The sequence below is a fragment of a genome, unplaced genomic scaffold (assembly GCF_019419815.1).
Source record: "Pyrus x bretschneideri cultivar Hongxiangsu unplaced genomic scaffold, Pyrus_bretschneideri_v1 Contig5, whole genome shotgun sequence".
NCBI lineage: Eukaryota > Viridiplantae > Streptophyta > Magnoliopsida > Rosales > Rosaceae > Pyrus > Pyrus x bretschneideri.
The window spans coordinates 11,207,859-11,226,076 of NW_025999787.1; the positions used below are offsets into that span (position 1 = coordinate 11,207,859).

General features: G+C 36.9%; 3 protein-coding genes across 8 annotated transcripts; 2 read left to right on the plus strand and 1 right to left on the minus strand.

Moving 5' to 3' along the window:
• The first annotated feature begins 1,030 nt into the window (after nt 1–1,030).
• Nucleotides 1,031–1,633, plus strand: LOC103963430 (ice-structuring protein 4-like). Its single transcript, XM_009376255.3, has one exon. It carries the CDS (start codon nt 1,129–1,131, stop codon nt 1,516–1,518), a length of 390 nt encoding a protein of 129 aa, XP_009374530.2. The 5' UTR covers nt 1,031–1,128; the 3' UTR covers nt 1,519–1,633.
• Nucleotides 1,634–6,128: 4,495 nt separating this feature from the next.
• Nucleotides 6,129–8,434, plus strand: LOC103963438 (zinc finger A20 and AN1 domain-containing stress-associated protein 8). Of its 4 annotated transcripts, none has more exons than XM_009376282.3 (3): nt 6,129–6,247; nt 6,397–6,434; nt 7,513–8,434. In XM_009376282.3, exon 3 carries the CDS (start codon nt 7,541–7,543, stop codon nt 8,057–8,059), a length of 519 nt encoding a protein of 172 aa, XP_009374557.2. In that variant the 5' UTR covers nt 6,129–6,247; nt 6,397–6,434; nt 7,513–7,540; the 3' UTR covers nt 8,060–8,434. The 4 variants fall into 4 exon arrangements, with proteins under 4 accessions (XP_009374557.2, XP_009374561.2, XP_009374543.2 ...); XM_009376286.3 differs by having other exon boundaries at nt 6,143–6,247; nt 7,528–8,434; XM_009376268.3 differs by having other exon boundaries at nt 6,170–6,247; nt 6,397–6,468.
• A 261-nt stretch (nt 8,435–8,695) lies between these two features.
• LOC103963467 (AP2-like ethylene-responsive transcription factor PLT2) lies at nt 8,696–16,691 on the minus strand. Of its 3 annotated transcripts, XM_018651467.2 has the most exons (9): nt 16,427–16,691; nt 15,952–16,330; nt 15,513–15,595; nt 15,365–15,373; nt 15,157–15,245; nt 14,945–15,018; nt 14,780–14,830; nt 14,617–14,693; nt 13,453–14,189 (listed from the first exon to the last, which is right to left on the minus strand). In XM_018651467.2, exons 1-9 carry the CDS (start codon nt 16,689–16,691, stop codon nt 13,453–13,455), a joined length of 1,764 nt encoding a protein of 587 aa, XP_018506983.2. The 3 variants fall into 3 exon arrangements, with proteins under 3 accessions (XP_048424907.1, XP_048424908.1, XP_018506983.2); XM_048568950.1 differs by lacking the exons at nt 13,453–14,189; nt 14,617–14,693; nt 14,780–14,830; ... (1 more) ...; nt 15,157–15,245; nt 15,365–15,373 and adding an exon at nt 8,696–9,436 and having other exon boundaries at nt 16,427–16,565; XM_048568951.1 differs by lacking the exons at nt 13,453–14,189; nt 14,617–14,693; nt 14,780–14,830; ... (4 more) ...; nt 15,952–16,330; nt 16,427–16,691 and adding exons at nt 8,696–9,445; nt 11,287–11,503.
• Nucleotides 16,692–18,218: the final 1,527 nt, after the last annotated feature.

Consider the following 18,218-nt stretch of genomic DNA (forward strand, 5'->3'; position numbering starts at 1 on the left):
TATATTAGTTTAGATCCAAAGACATAAAATATTTAACAACTTAATAAAACAAAACAAGAAAATGAGTTTTATTTTTTTCATTTTTTTTTATGGTTCATAAATTTTAAGTTGGTTTTGTTTTATTAAGTTGTCAAATATTTTAAACTTTTGGATCTAAAACTAATATAATCTTGTGGCTAATATGCATTTGATCCTCAAAATAAGAATCTTAGGAGAGCAAGACTGTTGTATCCTGCACTACAGAACTGTGTTACATGAAGAGGGTGTGTGAGAGAGTAGTTTGGGTATGTTAAGTGAGTGTTTTAAGATAATCCCCTTAACTAAAAATAAATGTGCATTTTTGTTCAATATGTAGGTTTGTTTAACAAATTATGAGACATGCACTTCTAATTTTGTATATTTAAGAAAGAAAAATAAATTTGAGAAGTACAAAATGATTTTTTTAGAGTGTCAATAATATCTTCCATCCATAAAACCATCTTTAATTAATTTCTTCGCAGTTTTAAGATACAAGTTATATTGGGAGAATAGAGATAGACGTTATAGGCTCGTTTGGAAGTGCATTTAAAATTACTGAAAGCACTTCTAGAAAAAATATTTTTAGGTTCTAAAATCACTTAAAGTGTTTTCGCAAGAAGCATATTAAATACCTTTTTTTTTTTCAGGATTTACTTGCATTATAACTAAGGATTGGTTCTAAAATATTTTCACTAAAAGTGTTTTCAATCATTTTAAAAGCACTCCAAACAAGTTTTATAATAAATAATAAAAGAATAGAGATACAAACAAAATAACTCGATAGTAGGGGGAACACTCTAACTATTTAAGCTAAACAGGTGGCATTTCATTTGTTATTTTGTTATACCATTATAGGCGGCGTTGTTCATGCAAAGCACACGCACCTAAGAACCGTTCCCTACCTCAAACAAAACCCAACAGATTTATTCCAAAAATAACCAAAATGCTCCTCCATAGTTAGAAACTCCAAAGCTATTTAACCCCAAGGCTCTCCCTATTTTCCTCAGGACAGCTAAAACTACTACGAGATCAATACAATACTCTAAATTCTAAACATCCGATTACAAGGCGTGTTTTCGATCCCTCGACCGACCACACGCCACCCACAAAATGGCCATGAAGAATATTGCCTTGGTTGTCCTCGTAGTTGTTGTCTGCATAAGCGCAGCAATGGCTGCTGAACCTGTAAAAGGCGCCGCAGCCGCCAACGCTGAACCTGTAAAGGGCGCCGCAGCGGCCAATGCTGAACCTGTAAAGGGCGCCGCAGCCACCCCCGCCACAGCCACAACCGCTGCAGCCACCCCTGCCGCAGCCACAACCGCTGCAGCCACCCCCGCTGCAGCCACAACCTCTGCGGCCACCCCCGCTAGCACCCCCACCGCTGCGGCCGCAGCTGGCCCTGAAGCTTCTGCTCCAGCACGTAGTGGAAGCAACATGAACGCCGTTGGATCTCTGGTTGGAGCTTCACTCTTGCCCTTCTTGGCCATTTACTTGAACTAAATTGTTAATTAAGTGATAAAATAGGACGAGAGAAGTACTTGATCATCTTTTTAATTAGGGCGTGTGCGTATAATATGTTCCCCAATAAATGAAGCTATAACGCTTTTTACTCATATTATTCTTCTTGGCTACGTTTATTAATCTTTCTTTGTTTATCATGTGATTGTTTCATTTGCAATTCCACCAGTTTAATTAGTGCAATATGTTGGAACCAAATTATCGCACATCTACGGATGGAAGTAAGAATTGTCCATGATCTCCGGTGAATGGGGTTGATTGGTGTTGGAACAAAAAACGCGTAGATCCTTAGCCGTAGGCGAAATCTAGTCGGAATTGCACATGATCTTCAGCGAAGGGAATAAGAGGTTAAACTTGAATCAGAATAAAACTTCTACATATCTTCGGGAAGGAGAATCAGACCATGAGTGTAGTTCTAAGATAGAATGGCATGATGTGCAATACATCGTGAACCATCCTTAACGAATAGCCTATGATAGGGTGTTAAGGAGATAATTATCCATGGACATGTTTTCGCGTGACAGCGGTGTGTATGCAAGATGAGCATCTACCAGGTGCAGAGAGAACATTTATGTTGTAGTCGTCTAGAGAAGATGAAGTATCGTCTCAGAGTCAAAGGGGAGGCTGGATAAAGTCTTGGATCCTTAAAGAATTTGTTAGAAAAATACCCAAGCTAGGGTGTTTATAGAGATCTTAAGAGTCTTTGCAGGGAAAGTAATCTCCATTAAATTGGGAGATTATCTAGGAGATATCTAATTCTACTAGGATTATGATTACGTTGCTTAATTCTCAATATATCCTACTTGAATTAGGGTTTCCTTACTTAGGAAGTAGTATCTTCAATAGGCCTTAAGCCTAGCCTATCGGACTAAGGCTATCAAACTGCGCTCCATGGGCTATAAGCTTTCCAGCCATTCTTGCCACCCGAAGTGCCATGTGTTATAGGCTTAGATATCATGGTCACACAACTGGGGGGTGTGTTTAAATCTAAATCAGAATGCCTACATATCTCCGGGAAGAAGAATCAAATCGCTAGTGTAGTTCTAAGAAAGAATGGTCTGATATGTGCTACATCATGAACCATCCTTGGTAAATAGGCTATGTTGGGCAGTTAAAGAGATGAGTTCTCCATGGATATGTTTGCGCGTAGACCGCATGGATGCAGAATGAGCCTATGTTAAGCATAGAGAGAATATAAGAGAGATGTATCTTCAGTTGTGATTGATTAATTCATCGATTGACATGCCCGATCAATGCCCAAGTTAGGGTATTTATAGAGATCTTCACAATCCCTGTAGGGAGAGTAATTCCAATTAATCGAGAGACTATCTAGGAGGGAATCTAGGATAATATATCCAATTTTTCTAGGATTCTGATTACGTTGCTTAATCCCCAAGATATAAATGGATGAACTTTGCATAGATGGATAATGGTGTAATATGTATATCGATAATACAATGATACGTTTTACTATTGACTTGCTATCTACTAATGTCATCGACAGTTTAACAATATTATACACACGCACGAAATATTATTTATCAAACTTTTGTTTTTTGTCAAAAGGACGAAGTTTGTATCGATAGATAATGTGGATGTATATCGATAAACACAATGATATCTTCTGCTATTGACTTGCTATTTACTAATGTTATTGACGGTTTATTGATACTATATCAACAACTTAGTCATTTAATCATGTAAATAAAAGGATAGTTTCATGTTTTATTTTATTGCCAATTCAAAATATCATGAAAAGAAATTGTGAATGGAGAAATGTAGGAGGTGATCAACAGCTGATCATGTGAATTAATTGATGAGATTCCACCAGAGAAAACTAAGATCATCTTCTTCTTCTGCAACTTTTCTATGACATGGAAGTGTCACTTTATGTTTATGCTTTTATACAAACAAATAAATGTGAAGCTAACTGCAACGAGCTGTTATAAAACCAGACTTTCATTCGTAGGAAGGTCGATTAGATTTACAAATTTGCTATGCTCAACTAAATTAACTAAAACCACGCCAATGGAAATTTCGTAACCTAGAGATCGTATATCTGATTTATTGCTGTAGGGTTTTTCTATAAGAAGCTCTCTTGACTAATGACACATGTAGTTGGAAAATACATATAAGCGAATTCAGATCAAATTTTGCAATCTTGGGCAAGTCCACATACTTGCCTAATGCAACGAGTTGGACTTTGCGTAGAGAGGATAACAATGGAAGGTTGGCCATGCTTTACTTCGCATGAATCCTAATAATGTTTTGTCTTAAAGGGGTGAATGGTGTTTGTAGAAAGCCGGTCTTGGTTTCTTCGGTAAGGCATGTGTTTCGATTGCTTCTCAACAAATGATCTTCTCCGAAGAATTATCTCTTCTTATATCAAAGAAGTATGAGATTTTTCCAATTAAAAGATTGCAGCAAAGTTAATGATATGATCCAAATGTATTTTAACCAAAGAATCCAATGCAAGCACAAAGCAGGTTGCAGAAAAAATGTTCCCATAGATCTTATTTCGGGTGGAGGTAATCGACAGATAGCACTAGCCGGGCCAGAAAAAATGTTCTATAGATCTTATCTAGTTTTAACTATCTAATCTGGAAGAAGACATTTCCTGAATTAAATGGAGGTTGCAAAAATTTCTGAAAGAATAACATATGCTTAGCAAATTGTTACCTTTTTTTTCCACCCATGAATCTTTGCACTGAACAATATTTGTGTAATTTTGATTTGCTATCTAATTCATCTGCAAGAAGGAACACAATAACGAAGAAAAGAAAAAACTTCCATATGATTTTCTTACCTCCTTTTCTCAAATTTGTGAAGAACAAGAAACCAGTTCCAAAAACTCCTCCCCAATTTGCTATATTACTTATAATCTTCCTGACACAGAGGAACTTATGGATTAGGGATTACGAACAGTGACCCTTGGAAAAGAATTCTGGAATACCAAGGATTGTAAGAGAAATTTTCAAAATCTGACTCCGAGCCCAAAAGTTGTGCTAAACAGGGTTTGTGCCATTTAACACCTCTTCTACAACCGCGTCACTTCCATCTTTGATACCAAATTATCATTCGTAGTTCCATGAACCACCTTCGAATAATCGAAGCACAAGAGAGAAGCATGCAAGTCGAATAAAAAGGAATCATGAAGAAACCATATGACTAACAGTAATCAAGACAGCAGTACTGCTTAAAGATTAGCTAGACAAGACCTGAAAGAAAGAAAGTGATGGCTGAAAGACATGCTTTAAATCAAACACAAATGAGGTTTTAAAGTATAAAAAAGAGAGAATATTTGAGGCAAAAGCAAAGGGAAAAAAATAGAACTCATTAGTGACTGGTTTGCAAACCTTTTTATGTTCAAAATTTGTAAAGGCAGTGTTTGCTTGCAATTTGAGGTTCCATATGTATCATCATCACTACCATAATATATGTGGTTGAGGTGTCACCCATCATATATATGCAGTTCATAGTTTGATTGAGAGTAAAAGATAAGCAACCAAATGGAAGTTAAACTATAAAGATTGTGTGCAATTTTCCAACTATATATGTTATGTTTAATTTTCAATCTATCATCAAAATTGCTTAAGAATTGTTAAGTTTTCTCCTAGAAATAATAAATCTATTGAAATTAAATTGGTCGTTGCAACAGCACATGCGGGTGTAGTCACATTGCTTAGAGCTCGAATCTTTACTCCTGCCATGTAGATTAGTTTAAGGTATATTGCCAGTAGGAAATAATTGCATCAAGACAACATTATTTCTTAAAATCTCTAATATACTTTATCATAAGCCTCTATTAAACTCGTGATCATCTAACCCATGAATTTGTGTTTTATATTGATCAAGTTGACATGTACTCTTATTTGTACATTTTTGACCAATCGAAAAGACATGTTTACATTATAATTAAATTCGTGAATGACTAGTATATTTTTTCATTGCAAATACAAATTCTTACTTTGGACCACTGTTTCAAAAAGCGGTTAGAGTGACCACCCATGCACTAGTCAGAGGCCGGGCGCCTGACTAAGGCCTAGGCGTTTAGAAAATCAATGAAAACTTCATAAGACAATTAGGTAGGATCGTAGGCGATTCAATGTTTTATTTTTTTTAGGTTAAGAATTTGAAAAAATTTCTTTTAAAAGAACTTTAGACTTTCTTTCTTATAAAATAACTTTGAATACATATTTTATTTTATGTATTCAATCAATTGTAATACTTATTTATATGTTTTGATTGCTATATAATAAAAACTATATTAAAAAAATCCGCATAAACTCTTTTGGTCGCTCCACTAGTGTTTTTTCGAACCTTGCTCTCGACATACTCATGTTATCAAATCTAAATTGTGTTTGGTAACCAACCAAAAAATCTACAACCATATTATTGATTTTGACTTGGAAAAGAAAATCTCAGACATTACCATTGTGATTAACCGACCACTACACCTAACCTCACCACCATACTTTCCTACCTTTTCCAAAACCGTTATTAGCACCTCGGAAAAGGGACAAAAGAGGAATTTCGGGCCAACGGAGGTAAGACCTCCCACCAATAGGAAACCGCCACGTCGGCCTCATAATAGCAACTGTCGTTGTTAAATTGCACGGGAGCGTCGCACAGGAAAAATAGCGAAACGCGACTCTCTCTCCCTTGCTGGCTCTCGCTTTCTCTCTCCTCGGGCGATCCAAAATCTGCTAGGGTTAGGGTTTTGAAAATCCCCTAATTTTGATTACTGCTTGATTTCTTTGTGTTTGGTTCAATTTTTCTGCTTTTGATCGAGGGCTTCCTTCGATCTTCGTATTCGGTTGCTGACTCTCTGATTGTAATTTTTGGTTTTTTTGTGAACAGGGACTTCGTGTCCGATGCGATTCTGAGCTCGGGAATCGGTAGGTTCAATTTCAAGAGATTTGTTTTAACAGGGTAGGGTTTCTGTGTATGTGTATATATATATATATGTGTGTGTGTGTGTGTGTGTGTGCTTGTATAGCTGACCACGTTTGGGGGTTTTTTTTTCTGTTGATTTTTAGTGTTTTTAGGGTTCTCTGCAAATTTGCAATTTTGGATGTATGCATGTGTATATGTTATGTGTGCTTGTATAGCTGACCAAGTTTGGGTTTTTGTAGATTTGAAGTGTTTTTTAGGGGTTCTCTGTAAATTTGGGATTTGGGGATTTTTGTGTTGATTACCCAGTTTTTGTTGATTCCAGGTGCTTTTGATGGGTTTTCTGCAAATTTGCAATTTGGGTGTGGATTATTTATTTGGATGAATGATTAGTTAAAGTTTGTGAGTCAAAGGTCTGGTATTAGGTAGATTGTAATTGCTAATTGGCCATAAATCTGGGGTTGAGTTTGAACTTTGGCACAAATCAGGTGCTCTATAATGATTAGATTTTATTTTTTGTAGTAATTTCAGTTGGTTGATAGGTGTTTATGTAGCTTGACTACTATACTTGTTGGCATGACAAATGTCTGTTCGTGTATTATAATAAAGATTTCGCTTCTGATTTTTATAGCTCAATTAGCGGTTTTCTAGTTTTATGTCTTATTGAATTTACAAGCATATGTTCATATGATGCAAATTCAATTAGCCTTTTGCAGGTTTAACATCTTTGGATGTTGTTAGTGATGTTCTACGGATTTTCTGGATTGCAATCTAAACGTTTTCTGTTCAAAGATGAGTTGTTGAGTGCAAATTATAAAGATAATGAAACACCCTGACTTCACATTCTTTGATATTAAGTAACATGGAATCGTATGCAGTCTTAACAACTTTTTCCTTTCAAACAAAAAATTAGTATTTTCATTGCTTATATACCAGCATTAAATTACACCACGAGCATTATTTTCGTTATAAGTGGCGTGTTTGCTGAGTTTTCATGTGTTTGTTGTTTTGGTTGCGCGTGTGTGGTGGACTTGTAAGTTTTCACTCTTAATAAGCTGTTCCCCATTAATTGTTAGTTTTCAGGTGTTCTCTTTGCAGGTAAGTTAAAAAAATGGAGCACGAGGAGACTGGATGTCAAGCTGCCCCTGAAGGTCCTATTTTGTGTGTAAACAATTGTGGGTTTTTCGGAAGCGCGGCTACTATGAATATGTGTTCCAAGTGTCACAAGGATATTATGCTGAAACAGGAGCAGGCGAAGCTTGCTGCATCATCCTTTGGAAGCATAGTCAACGGAACATCAAGCATCAGTGCAAATGAGCCTGTTGTTGCGGCTGCTACTGTGGATGTTCAACCCCATCCAGTGGAGCCAAAAACTCTCTCTTCGCAACCATCATTTTCCTTTGGTTCAGGGTCGTCTGGTGAGCCAAAGCCGGAGGGCCCAAAACGTTGCAACACTTGCAACAAGCGGGTTGGATTAACAGGGTTCAATTGTCGGTGTGGTCACCTCTTTTGTGCAGTACATCGTTATTCAGACAAACATGACTGCCCTTATGATTATCGCACTGCTGGACGCGATGCTATTGCGAAAGCCAACCCTGTCGTAAAAGCTGAGAAGCTCGATAAAATCTAAGCCTGATGCGGTGAAGTTTCATTTTCGAAATTGATGCTTGTTTTCATCCACGAGATGGCTTCAGAGTTTGCAGCGGTATCTTAGCACTTGCCGTTTAATAATGTTAATACCTACGGGGGTGCCAAGGCGATCTAGGCATCTCTGCACTCTGAAGAACTCTCTATTTGTTGTGATTGGGAGAACTTTATGTGTTGCCTCGTGTCTTTTAAGTTGTACTCTGCCGGTTTGGTGGACATGGTTGGGGTTAATCTTCGTAATGTGTCCACGCGCTGTTTATATCGCATTTCTTTCTTCTAGTACATGTCACTGGATCTTGTATTGTAAAGTATTGATGTGGTTTCCATGCATAAATCTATTTACCCTCCCTTTCTGGTCCATCGTATTTTCATGTATGTTCCTAAATATTTAGGTTTCCATATGGTTTTATCAGTTTCAGAACTTAAAATGTAACCGTTTTCACAGAGAAAAAAGGGCCGAAAAAGGGAGTTAGTAACTGCAATGGAGTTTTAGCTGTTTTAGCACTCGAGGTTTTGTGTTCAAATGCTCCCTCAAACAGGGCAATTAGAAACTTTTGTATTGTGCACAAGGATATAGATAGAACTGGGCAAGTCATCCAACACAAGGGAGCACAATAGATGAACTACGTATAATGCAAAACTGATGCATTCTGTATCAAAATTTCGACAGACGAGAGATTCAGGGGTTAAAAAATAGTTCACGGTTCTGCACTCTTTCCAGCTTCTATTATTTTCTACTTTGAGAGGGTTCACAAGCCCTATGATCTAACACTATAAAAGTCCAGTCCGGGTTAGATAGAAATCCCTTTAGATTCAGCTTCAAGATACTTGCATATCCTCTCCATGACCTCTCTGCCCTTGGCACTGTTCTGCACAAACTTCTCAGCACATCGTTGTTCAACCTTTTCCGCCATCGATGCCAATGCTGATAATGGCTTGATTCGAATGCTAGTCTCCTGTCGGCATAATGTCCAGCCATTTGGGTTCTCTGGGTGGGGATCATACCTGATTTTTTCCTCCACCTCTATGAACTTTTCAAGGCTAATATTATTGGTGGTGAGTTGCATTGATCGTGCTTGCACATCCACAACTGTTGACTCGACGCAGTGGCAGACATCCTGGCGAACAATTTTGCGGATAAACCATGGTCCTGGCGCATGGACAGTGATAGCACGTGTGGTGTAAAGCTTTCCTGTGCTGGTATCAAGCTTGTGGTTCAGAGTGTCAACTTCAAGGATATGTGACAGTGTGCGTTTGTTTTCAGCATCAGCAAATTTTTTCCATGATGCAGAAGTCACCCGGTCCCATGGGTGCTTGTATGTGTACTCTTGCTTGTATGCCTTCACCATCTCTTTTGTCACTTAGTGTCCTGATAAAAGAGCATTATATTAGTTCCCAGAAAAAAAGAGTTAGATCGTAAAATATGGTTCAACTTCTCAAACATAGTGATACATAGTAGAAAATTTCAGCTAGTGAAATATCATAAATGAAATGAGAGAGTGTAAGCTAAGAATTTAGGTTATCATAGCCAATGCACCTGACTGCAATCAATTTGACTATGCACAATTTCGACTCAATGACAGTTGGGGCAGTGAATGAAGCTCGTATATAGGAGTATTCAGACCACAACAAAAAATAAATAAATACCAATCATGCAATTGGGAAACACCAATCAAAAGTATGCTGGGACTACATGATGACAACGCTCTTAATTTGGGAGTTTCTTCAAAATTTACACCGAATTAATTTGTATTATGTGGTCGTTTCTAAACCCACTAGAAAAACAGCTACCAGAGAAAGTAACTACAATAACCTATTTTTGTTTGATGTTCAATCTTACGGTGACAGAAGAACAATACTCTGACACCAGAAACTTCTCAAAATATCAAATGCTAGATCAGAGATGGACTATAAAGTTAAAATTCGTATGGATTACTGGGTAGAACTATAAATACATGGATAGATGATGTCCATTGCCGTTAAATGACTAACCAACGAAAAACAACAATAAGACTTTCTGGATTGCTCCTCATCTAGACTTTTCACTAGTTAAAGGCTCCTATTTTAGGTTAATAAATCCTATTAGAATTGTTACGGCAGACACTTCGCTTACATTATGCATTCCTTTACACTCTTAATGGTAAATGATTGTAAAGCTTTTACAAATATGTGATACTTGCTCTACGCCATTATTAGACTACCATCTTCCTTGATGCACATCTCTAGAGCTAAAAGCAAATGCAGAAATACTACATAGATATGCACTAAGGACGAATGCCAACTAACGATGCAAAAGTTGGTGCTACAATTCTTCTAAAAAAAAACCTATAAGAATTAAAGGATCTGAAAAGAGCAAAACAAACTTTTGATTCTGCGAAGAATGCAAGACACAAAAAACTGAGGGTTGTACCAGAATTTCAAGACCACGATGAACATTACAAACTTGCCTACATATGGGCATCATAAGCAAATATACTACCAAGCTGAAAACTAAAAGAATCAGGTAGTTATAGCTGGAGAAAAAGCAGCACCACCGGCTTTAGTTCACTACAAACAAATTAATATTCTTTGCACCAGCGTCCTACTTTTAACAGAACACCACGCTGAAACAATCATCGTCAAAGCAAGGTGAACATCCCACAAAATCCAATACTATCTAACCCACAAATCAAGTTTTTCCCTAGGCAAAACCATGGATCCTAATCTTAAACTCCTACGAAGAAAAGGGCAGAATTCAAAACCCAAAACCTAGTCTCAGAAAAGCTTATTAATTTCTCAAGCAACAACCTTTTGCTCCAAAGCAATTCCTAAAAACTTACCCTAATCTCAAAATTCCTCAACACTTTTTTGTAATATTAAACACAAATTAAGTCTCATGAAAAAAATATAAAGCCATCCTATTTTTTCACCACATAAACAAAAAAAATTATTCAAATTCAGATAAAATTCACAAAGGGTCCTTCAGAATCAGAAATCTATGAACTTTTTTCACCGCAGTAACAGCTAAAAAAAAAAAAAAAACACACAACAAATCAAGAACAGGACCAACTTATACACGCATATAAAAAATTAATCAATTTGTTTCTCCTAAATCAGTACTTCCAATTTCAGTTCGAATTCACAGGAAAAAAATACATAAATCTAGCAAAAACAGACCCAGATGAAAAAAGAAATAAAGGATGAATTAGAAGCTTTCAGCAGAGAGCTTACCTCAACGGTGAAATTAATGAAAGCCTATACACAATATTAAATATCTATTTATCAAATTTCGACGAAGCGATTGATGGATCGCTTTTTTCTTGTGCCTGTACGAATTGCCCTCCTCTTTAAATTAATGGTTCTTCCATTTCTTGGGGAAGCGGTTAATGGATTTCTAGCATCGTAGTATTTCGCACTCCCCGCTTTAAATTTGTGGTTTTTCTATTTATTTATTTTTATCAAGAAATTGAGAGGATTTTTTTTTTTTTTTCTTTTGGAGAAAATAAAAGAATTGAAAAGAAAATTTTGAGGCCCGAAAATGAAGGGCTTGTCCATTTGGACCTTTAAATGTTTGCCTGAGGCCCAATTACTTGTGTAGAAGGACCCAAAAGCCCTCTGGACATTGTTACTAAAAAGGAGCTCGACTCAAAAGTGTTTTTATTAAGAAGCACATCGAAATTTTTAATAATAATAGTACTTCAAGTGGACTAGTTATAGGTTTATCTTCTTCTTTATTTTAGAATTAAGTATAAGTATTAGTTCCTATTTTTCCTGCTTCTAATTCGTGTCTTAATTTTTTCTACCTTATCACAACTTAACCAATTTATGTTGTAGGTACTATGTAAATCGGCATATACAGTAGTATGAATTATAAAACTAGACTAAATCTAACAACAACTAAAATTTCAATCGAAAATAAAAAATCCTCCACATGTAAGTGCTGTAGGGAAGAACCTTTATTCATGCTTCATTTACTCATGTTTTAGTTGCATAAGTGGCGTCTTCTTTCTGTATGCCAGTCCTTTCTAGGACTATATATATTATAATTTGTCTTGGTTGGGCTTGTTTTATGAATGTTATCTACAATTTGACAAAAAAAAAAAAAAATCTCAAATTTGTTGACATGCATCAAGTATTAACCCTTTTTTATTTCATGTCTCTCTCCCCTCCCTTTCTGCCTCCCTCTCCACCTGCATAACGTAAAGATAAAAAGAAAACGAAACGACTCAGGCGGGTCTAATATCGCCTTGGAAAACTCAGCTCCTTTCCAACATTCATCTTCTTCCTCTCTCCTTCATCATCTATACTATGTGCAAATCGTTGTCATCCGTCTTCATCTTGTACCTCTGTGGGCATCAGGGTCTGCTATCGCCAAAGCCTTTTGAGGGTTAGTTTTCTCTCTTACTCTAAATCTCTAATTTCTATACACAAAGGTGTATGTATGTTGGATTTGAATTTGATATGGTATTTTTTTATTTTTTTTTTAATTCTTGTGATGATATAAGGTCTCCACACCAACAATTGCTTAAGAATTGGAATAAAGTGCAATTGAGTGAGATTTTATCCTGAAATCAGTCTGCAATATAATTATCTCAAACAATTGTGGTAATCTATTCTATTGGTTTTGTCTTTCTAGAAATTTAGTAATATTATTGAGATTGTACTCTGAAACCAATTCGCAATAGGGGAGTAGCAAGTGCGCTTGTAAGCCCGTACAATGTTCTTAACTAATTCTCCCGCGTGATTAATCTTTGAGCCTAGTACATGGACATATGAGGCCATTAGCTTCACATGTAAGAAAATCCACTTTGATACTATTGAAAAGGTTGAAGTTCCACCTAAAACAAATGGTCATTAGTAGCCGAACTTCTTATAAGCTCATGCAACGTCTCTTTATTCCTTGACGTTAGACTGATTTTTACAGCATATTCTCACGCTACACCATGCAATAATTCGGTGGAGAAGGTTAAGATATACGTATATACAATACTTGCATTTGAAATAAGGTGGAGTAAACTCAAATGGAAATTATAATGGCCTGCCGGTAACACAAGGAGAATTACATCAGCAGCTGCGCAATAGGTCTTACGCACACAAAATTTAGGGTTTCAACTTGCACCCATATCTACTGATCCTACCAAGTTTTACCACAACGGGATTAATTTATGGTCAGACTTCAATGTAAAGATCGACAAAAAAACAACAGCAAAATACTAGAACAAAATAAAAGGTCCTCCAGCTCCTTGAGTTTGCATTGAAAATCAGCTCCTGTTACTTCAAAATCACCCAAAATATAGACCCAAAAAAGGAATAGTAAACTGTCTCTAACCATCCTCAAGTCCTCCCGATCACAAAATTACTAATCTCCCCATACAAAATCTCAATGTCGACCCTCAGTCACTCCACATTGTAAAAATACCCATACCCTCCTCCATTAGGCATATCATAATCAACCTTCACAAGTGCAAGCTCTTCTGCTGAACCCAGTCCATTGTTTGCTGTTGAATTTGAAGCCAACCCAATTCCATTATTTCCTAAATACTCTCCAGCACTATAGCTCCCACTAGAGCTCCCATTGTTGTGATCCATCACACTAGAAGAACCCATGTCCATGAGACCTTGAAGCAAAGCTGGGTGTGTACTCTGAAGTCCATAATTATTATAGAATTGCTGGGTAGGCTGGTATTGCTGCTGGGTCTGGTGCAACTGAAGCTGGGTTTGGATGTAATTTTGGTATGAAGAAGGGTCATGATGGTGGGTGTACTGAGAAATGTCATGGTTTTGGAGAGTCAGTAGAGGCTGGGATTGCTGTACATTTTGATCAAAGGTTGACTGAGGCTGCAACAAAGAGTACGCTTGCAAATTACGAACGGCTGAGGTTGATGGACTGGCAGCTCCGGCAGCCGCATAGTGAAACGTGGAGCCAAGAGCCATCATTTCTTCCCGTTTTCTAGAAGATTCCAAGGCCTGAGCCTCTTTGAGACGCTTTGCTGCCCCTCCTCCAATGGGAAGAGTATTGCTTTCCAAAATGCTCTTCACGTCGTATCGATTCATGTCGAAATTGGTTACTGCGTTTAGGCCTCGGAATTTTATTGCTGCTATGTCGTAAGCTTCAGCTGCCTCCTCCTCAGTACCTATATAGAGTTCAATCGATCAAAGTCACATACCACATTTACTTCAAAAAGTATCTTACACCAAGAAGTATTACTAATGTATAAAAAAAATACCTATCAACCAAAAATGAGGCTACTAATTTTTCTAATCGAGCTTTGCATGAATCCCATAATCTTATATATTTTCAAGGGAATATTTATGTTATAACTATATAATATATATATAGGGTAATGTCCGGGAAGCCAACAATTTAAACCATATTTTGTAAATCATACGACATGATTGTTGATAGATAGATTATCACTTAAGTGTTGGTTAACACATGCTAATTTCCTATTGATGACACATCACATTTGGTCTATGTAGTATTACTCATACATATATGTATATGGAATATATGTGTGATATAAATACAATGCAATAATTGTATTGAATGCATGGACATACTGAAAGTTCCCAAGTATAGATCTTTGTTGCCGGCAACTCTGCCAATCCTTGCTTGCCATCGTCCGTGTTGGTGATGCCTGAACAAAGATTTTGTTTCGTGCAATGAGATAGAGGAAGAGAGACATGGAGACAAAGCGTGCCTAGCTAGCTAGTTTAGTTGTACCTTGTAACTCCGCGATACATGGACGCTCCCCTAGAAAAGCCACTACTTTTCCTGAAAGTTTAATTAAATGAAAAGAAAAGTTAAGACCTTCTAGTACAAAAGAAACAAATTCTTGAAACAGAAAAAGGTGCAAATTAGGGAATATACATTATCTATTTCATTTACCTTCTAATGGCTGCCACAAATTCTTGTCTTGTCATGTTCTTCATCTCCTCCACCTCCTTCTCATAGTTACTGATCTGCAGCAATAGTATAAAACTACTCGAAGAGCCATATATAATATAAACACAACTCTCGTTTTCTCCTTTATTTTATTTTTATCACATTGGCAACCGTTAATTCTTTTTTTTTTTTTTTTTTGGCATAAATAAACTTACTGGAAAATTTGTAGTAGTAGATGTTCCCCAGTACTTTAGTGCAGCCAAGTCATAAGCCCTAGCTGCTTTATCTTCTTTGTCATACCCACCTGTTTAAAATGAGCCAAAAAAACATTGCTTTCATATAAAAAAAAACATTCAAAACCATCAATTTTAAGAATACAGGATGTTAAATAACAAGTTGTAGCTACTTAGAATCTGTACTCACCCAAGTAGACTGGAAAAACCACGCCCGAAACAACGACCATGATGAAGATCAAGGAAATGATGGTCAGTGACACATTTGGGGTAAAAATATACTTTGGTGTATGTAACACACAGAAAACCCTAGCGGTAGGAGAATAGGGCATAAATACCTTGGCGGCCCTTCCTGGATTGTCCTTCCCTTCTGCAACTATTATCCCAAAGATGAGCTTCATACCTTCCTGTCCACCTATGCCTGTTTTATTTATATATTTACAGATGCAAATTATTTATGTTAATGTATAAAAGGAAAGAAAGGTTTTCTTGGTCCTCTGGTACCAAGGAATGCATTGTCACTTATTCTTAGATTTGATATATATAAGGGTTGAAAATGGATAGAAATGTGCTTTAATATGAGCTTTTGATACAAAATCTAAGAGTGAATGGCCAGAATACCTCGATCGCCTAGTGACCAAGAAAATAAATAGAAATGTGCTTTAATATGATTTCTTTATATAAAATCTAAGAGTGAATGGCCCCAAATCCTCAATCACCTAGTGACCAAGAAAACAAGGTTCTATAAAGAAAACAAAAATGGGTGTATAAATTGACCTTGTTACACCACGATAAATCGATGTTCTTTGTCCGAATGTGTCCAAGGTCCTCCTTGGGGTAGCTTCCACGGTAGTAATGCTGGTATTGTCGGTGCTGGTTTCACATGTTGAAGAACCCTTGCCACTTCCCATTGATAGGGTCAACGATTGGAGGCTGTTGGATTTTTCTTGGAAATCAAAGTTGCTAGAATTGTCTACAACGGTGTTTTGTACAGAGACTATGTTGTTGATCGGGAATAAGTAGTCGGAGACAGAATCGTTGGCCTGAATATCGTTGAAGGCTACAAGATCTGAGTGGTTCTCGGATTTGCTCACGCCAAGAAAATCAGCCACCTTTGGAGCTTCATCGCTTCCTTGAGTATTAATCATATTCCACTCTATAAATTCACACAGTATAGAGAAGAGAGAGAGATTGAGAGAAGAAAAAGGAAAAAAACAGACAGAAAATATGCATGAAAAGAAAAAAGAATTACCTTGGTTTTGGAAAGGGTTGTCCATGGTCTCATTTACTAACCCTAGAGAGAATTGATGAGAGTGAGAAGGGTGGAGTTGTGATGGCAAGGAAGAATTAGTAGGAGAAAGAGGAAAGGAAAGCCAGTTGTTTGAATTCATGGACCCCATTTTGCTTTGATTGAAATTCTTCCTCCAAAAACTCAAAAACCTCTCCTGCACAAGGAAATGGAAAATGTTATGATAAACATTCAAAGAAACCCAAAAACTATAGCTAGCGGTGTTCATAAGCCAGAGAGGAGAACAAGTGATATAGATGTTTACCCAGGGGACTATATATAGCTAGGGTTTGAAGGAGTGATTGGTGAAGCAGCAATTCTCTCTCTCTCTCTCTCTCTCTCTCTCTCTCTCTAGATTTTCATGTGTAGAGAAGAATGTAGTTTTGAGAAGATGAGAGAAGAGAGGAGGGGAGGAGGCTGAAAAGAGAAAATCTTGAGAATGATACAAGGTATACTTATATGAATTAGCATAAACTAGGTAGCTAGGGTAGGTATAGTCTTACTCTATGTGTGAAACAAACAAATTAATGTAACGAGCTATATTATTATATAAAAATATGTTTGTCACCCCTTTAGCAGTGGTCATTTTAGGCTGGTCTAACTCTGACTGATCTGACTCTAAACACCACATTCGAACTCTTCAGAATCAAGCATTACCACAATAGTTATATAAATATTTATTTCTAATTGTAAATAGCGTTTGCTATCTTCATCACCATAAACTAAATTAAAGAGACACGAGTGTCATACTAAACTATAAGTCGAGCTCCAATTCAGTCTTTGCACTGAGACAAACCCTAAATTCCAACTTGGAAAAGTCCAACCAAACCCTCTCTCTCTAAAATTATCTACCTTTATCTCTACCCACTAGGGCTTATTGGAACTCGAGACCTCGTTAAGTGCAACAAATGACTCCCGAAAACCCAGCATTCCCACACTCTACAAATCATCTCCCACTCTCAAAATCGACACTCTACGTAAAGTTGAACTAATTAGATTATAGATATATCTGTACAAACCCAACCGACCTCTCACTCTCTCTCTCTCTCTCTCTCTCTTTTACCTGTATCTACAAAGGGATATATATAAGAGAGAATTGAGATTTTTGATCAGGTGATCGAAGCCATTTTAAATCAGAAGAGAAGATCTGCCAAGATTGGGGTGCTCTCACCACCAAAGAAAGCCCAATTTGTGGATCCCCGAGTCCTGCATGTGTAAAAGACGTGAGTGTACGGACATGCAATATATAAACCTAAAAAATTCGACATATTTAATATTAAAAAGGACTTGGCTAAGGAGTAAGGATTGCTCGAGTGTTAAAAAAACTCTCACCAAACTCTCTGCTTCTTCCATTATTAAAAAAATTGGATTGATTCCGAAAAGAAAATTAAGAAAAGATTGAAGGATTTATCTCGCTAGCTAGTTTTTGGTTTCCCCAAAGAATTCTGTTGACCACCAAATTGGTTTGCGTATCCGTCAAAAGGTGGAAGCAGATATTTACTAATTAAATATCTTCTGCTAATGTCCTGTCTACAGTTAGAAGCTTGTATAGTGTTGTGCCGTCCAGTCAAGCGCCCAGCTTAAAAAAATGTTAAAGGTCTTTAAACTAATTAAAAATTATACCAACAATTAATTAGCCTCCACCAGTATCATGTAGATTGTAGAGTGTACACTGCACACCCTTACTGACCAAAACATACATTCTAGTAAAAGATATACGAGATAGCAGATATTTTCTTCTTATGATTGAAATGAT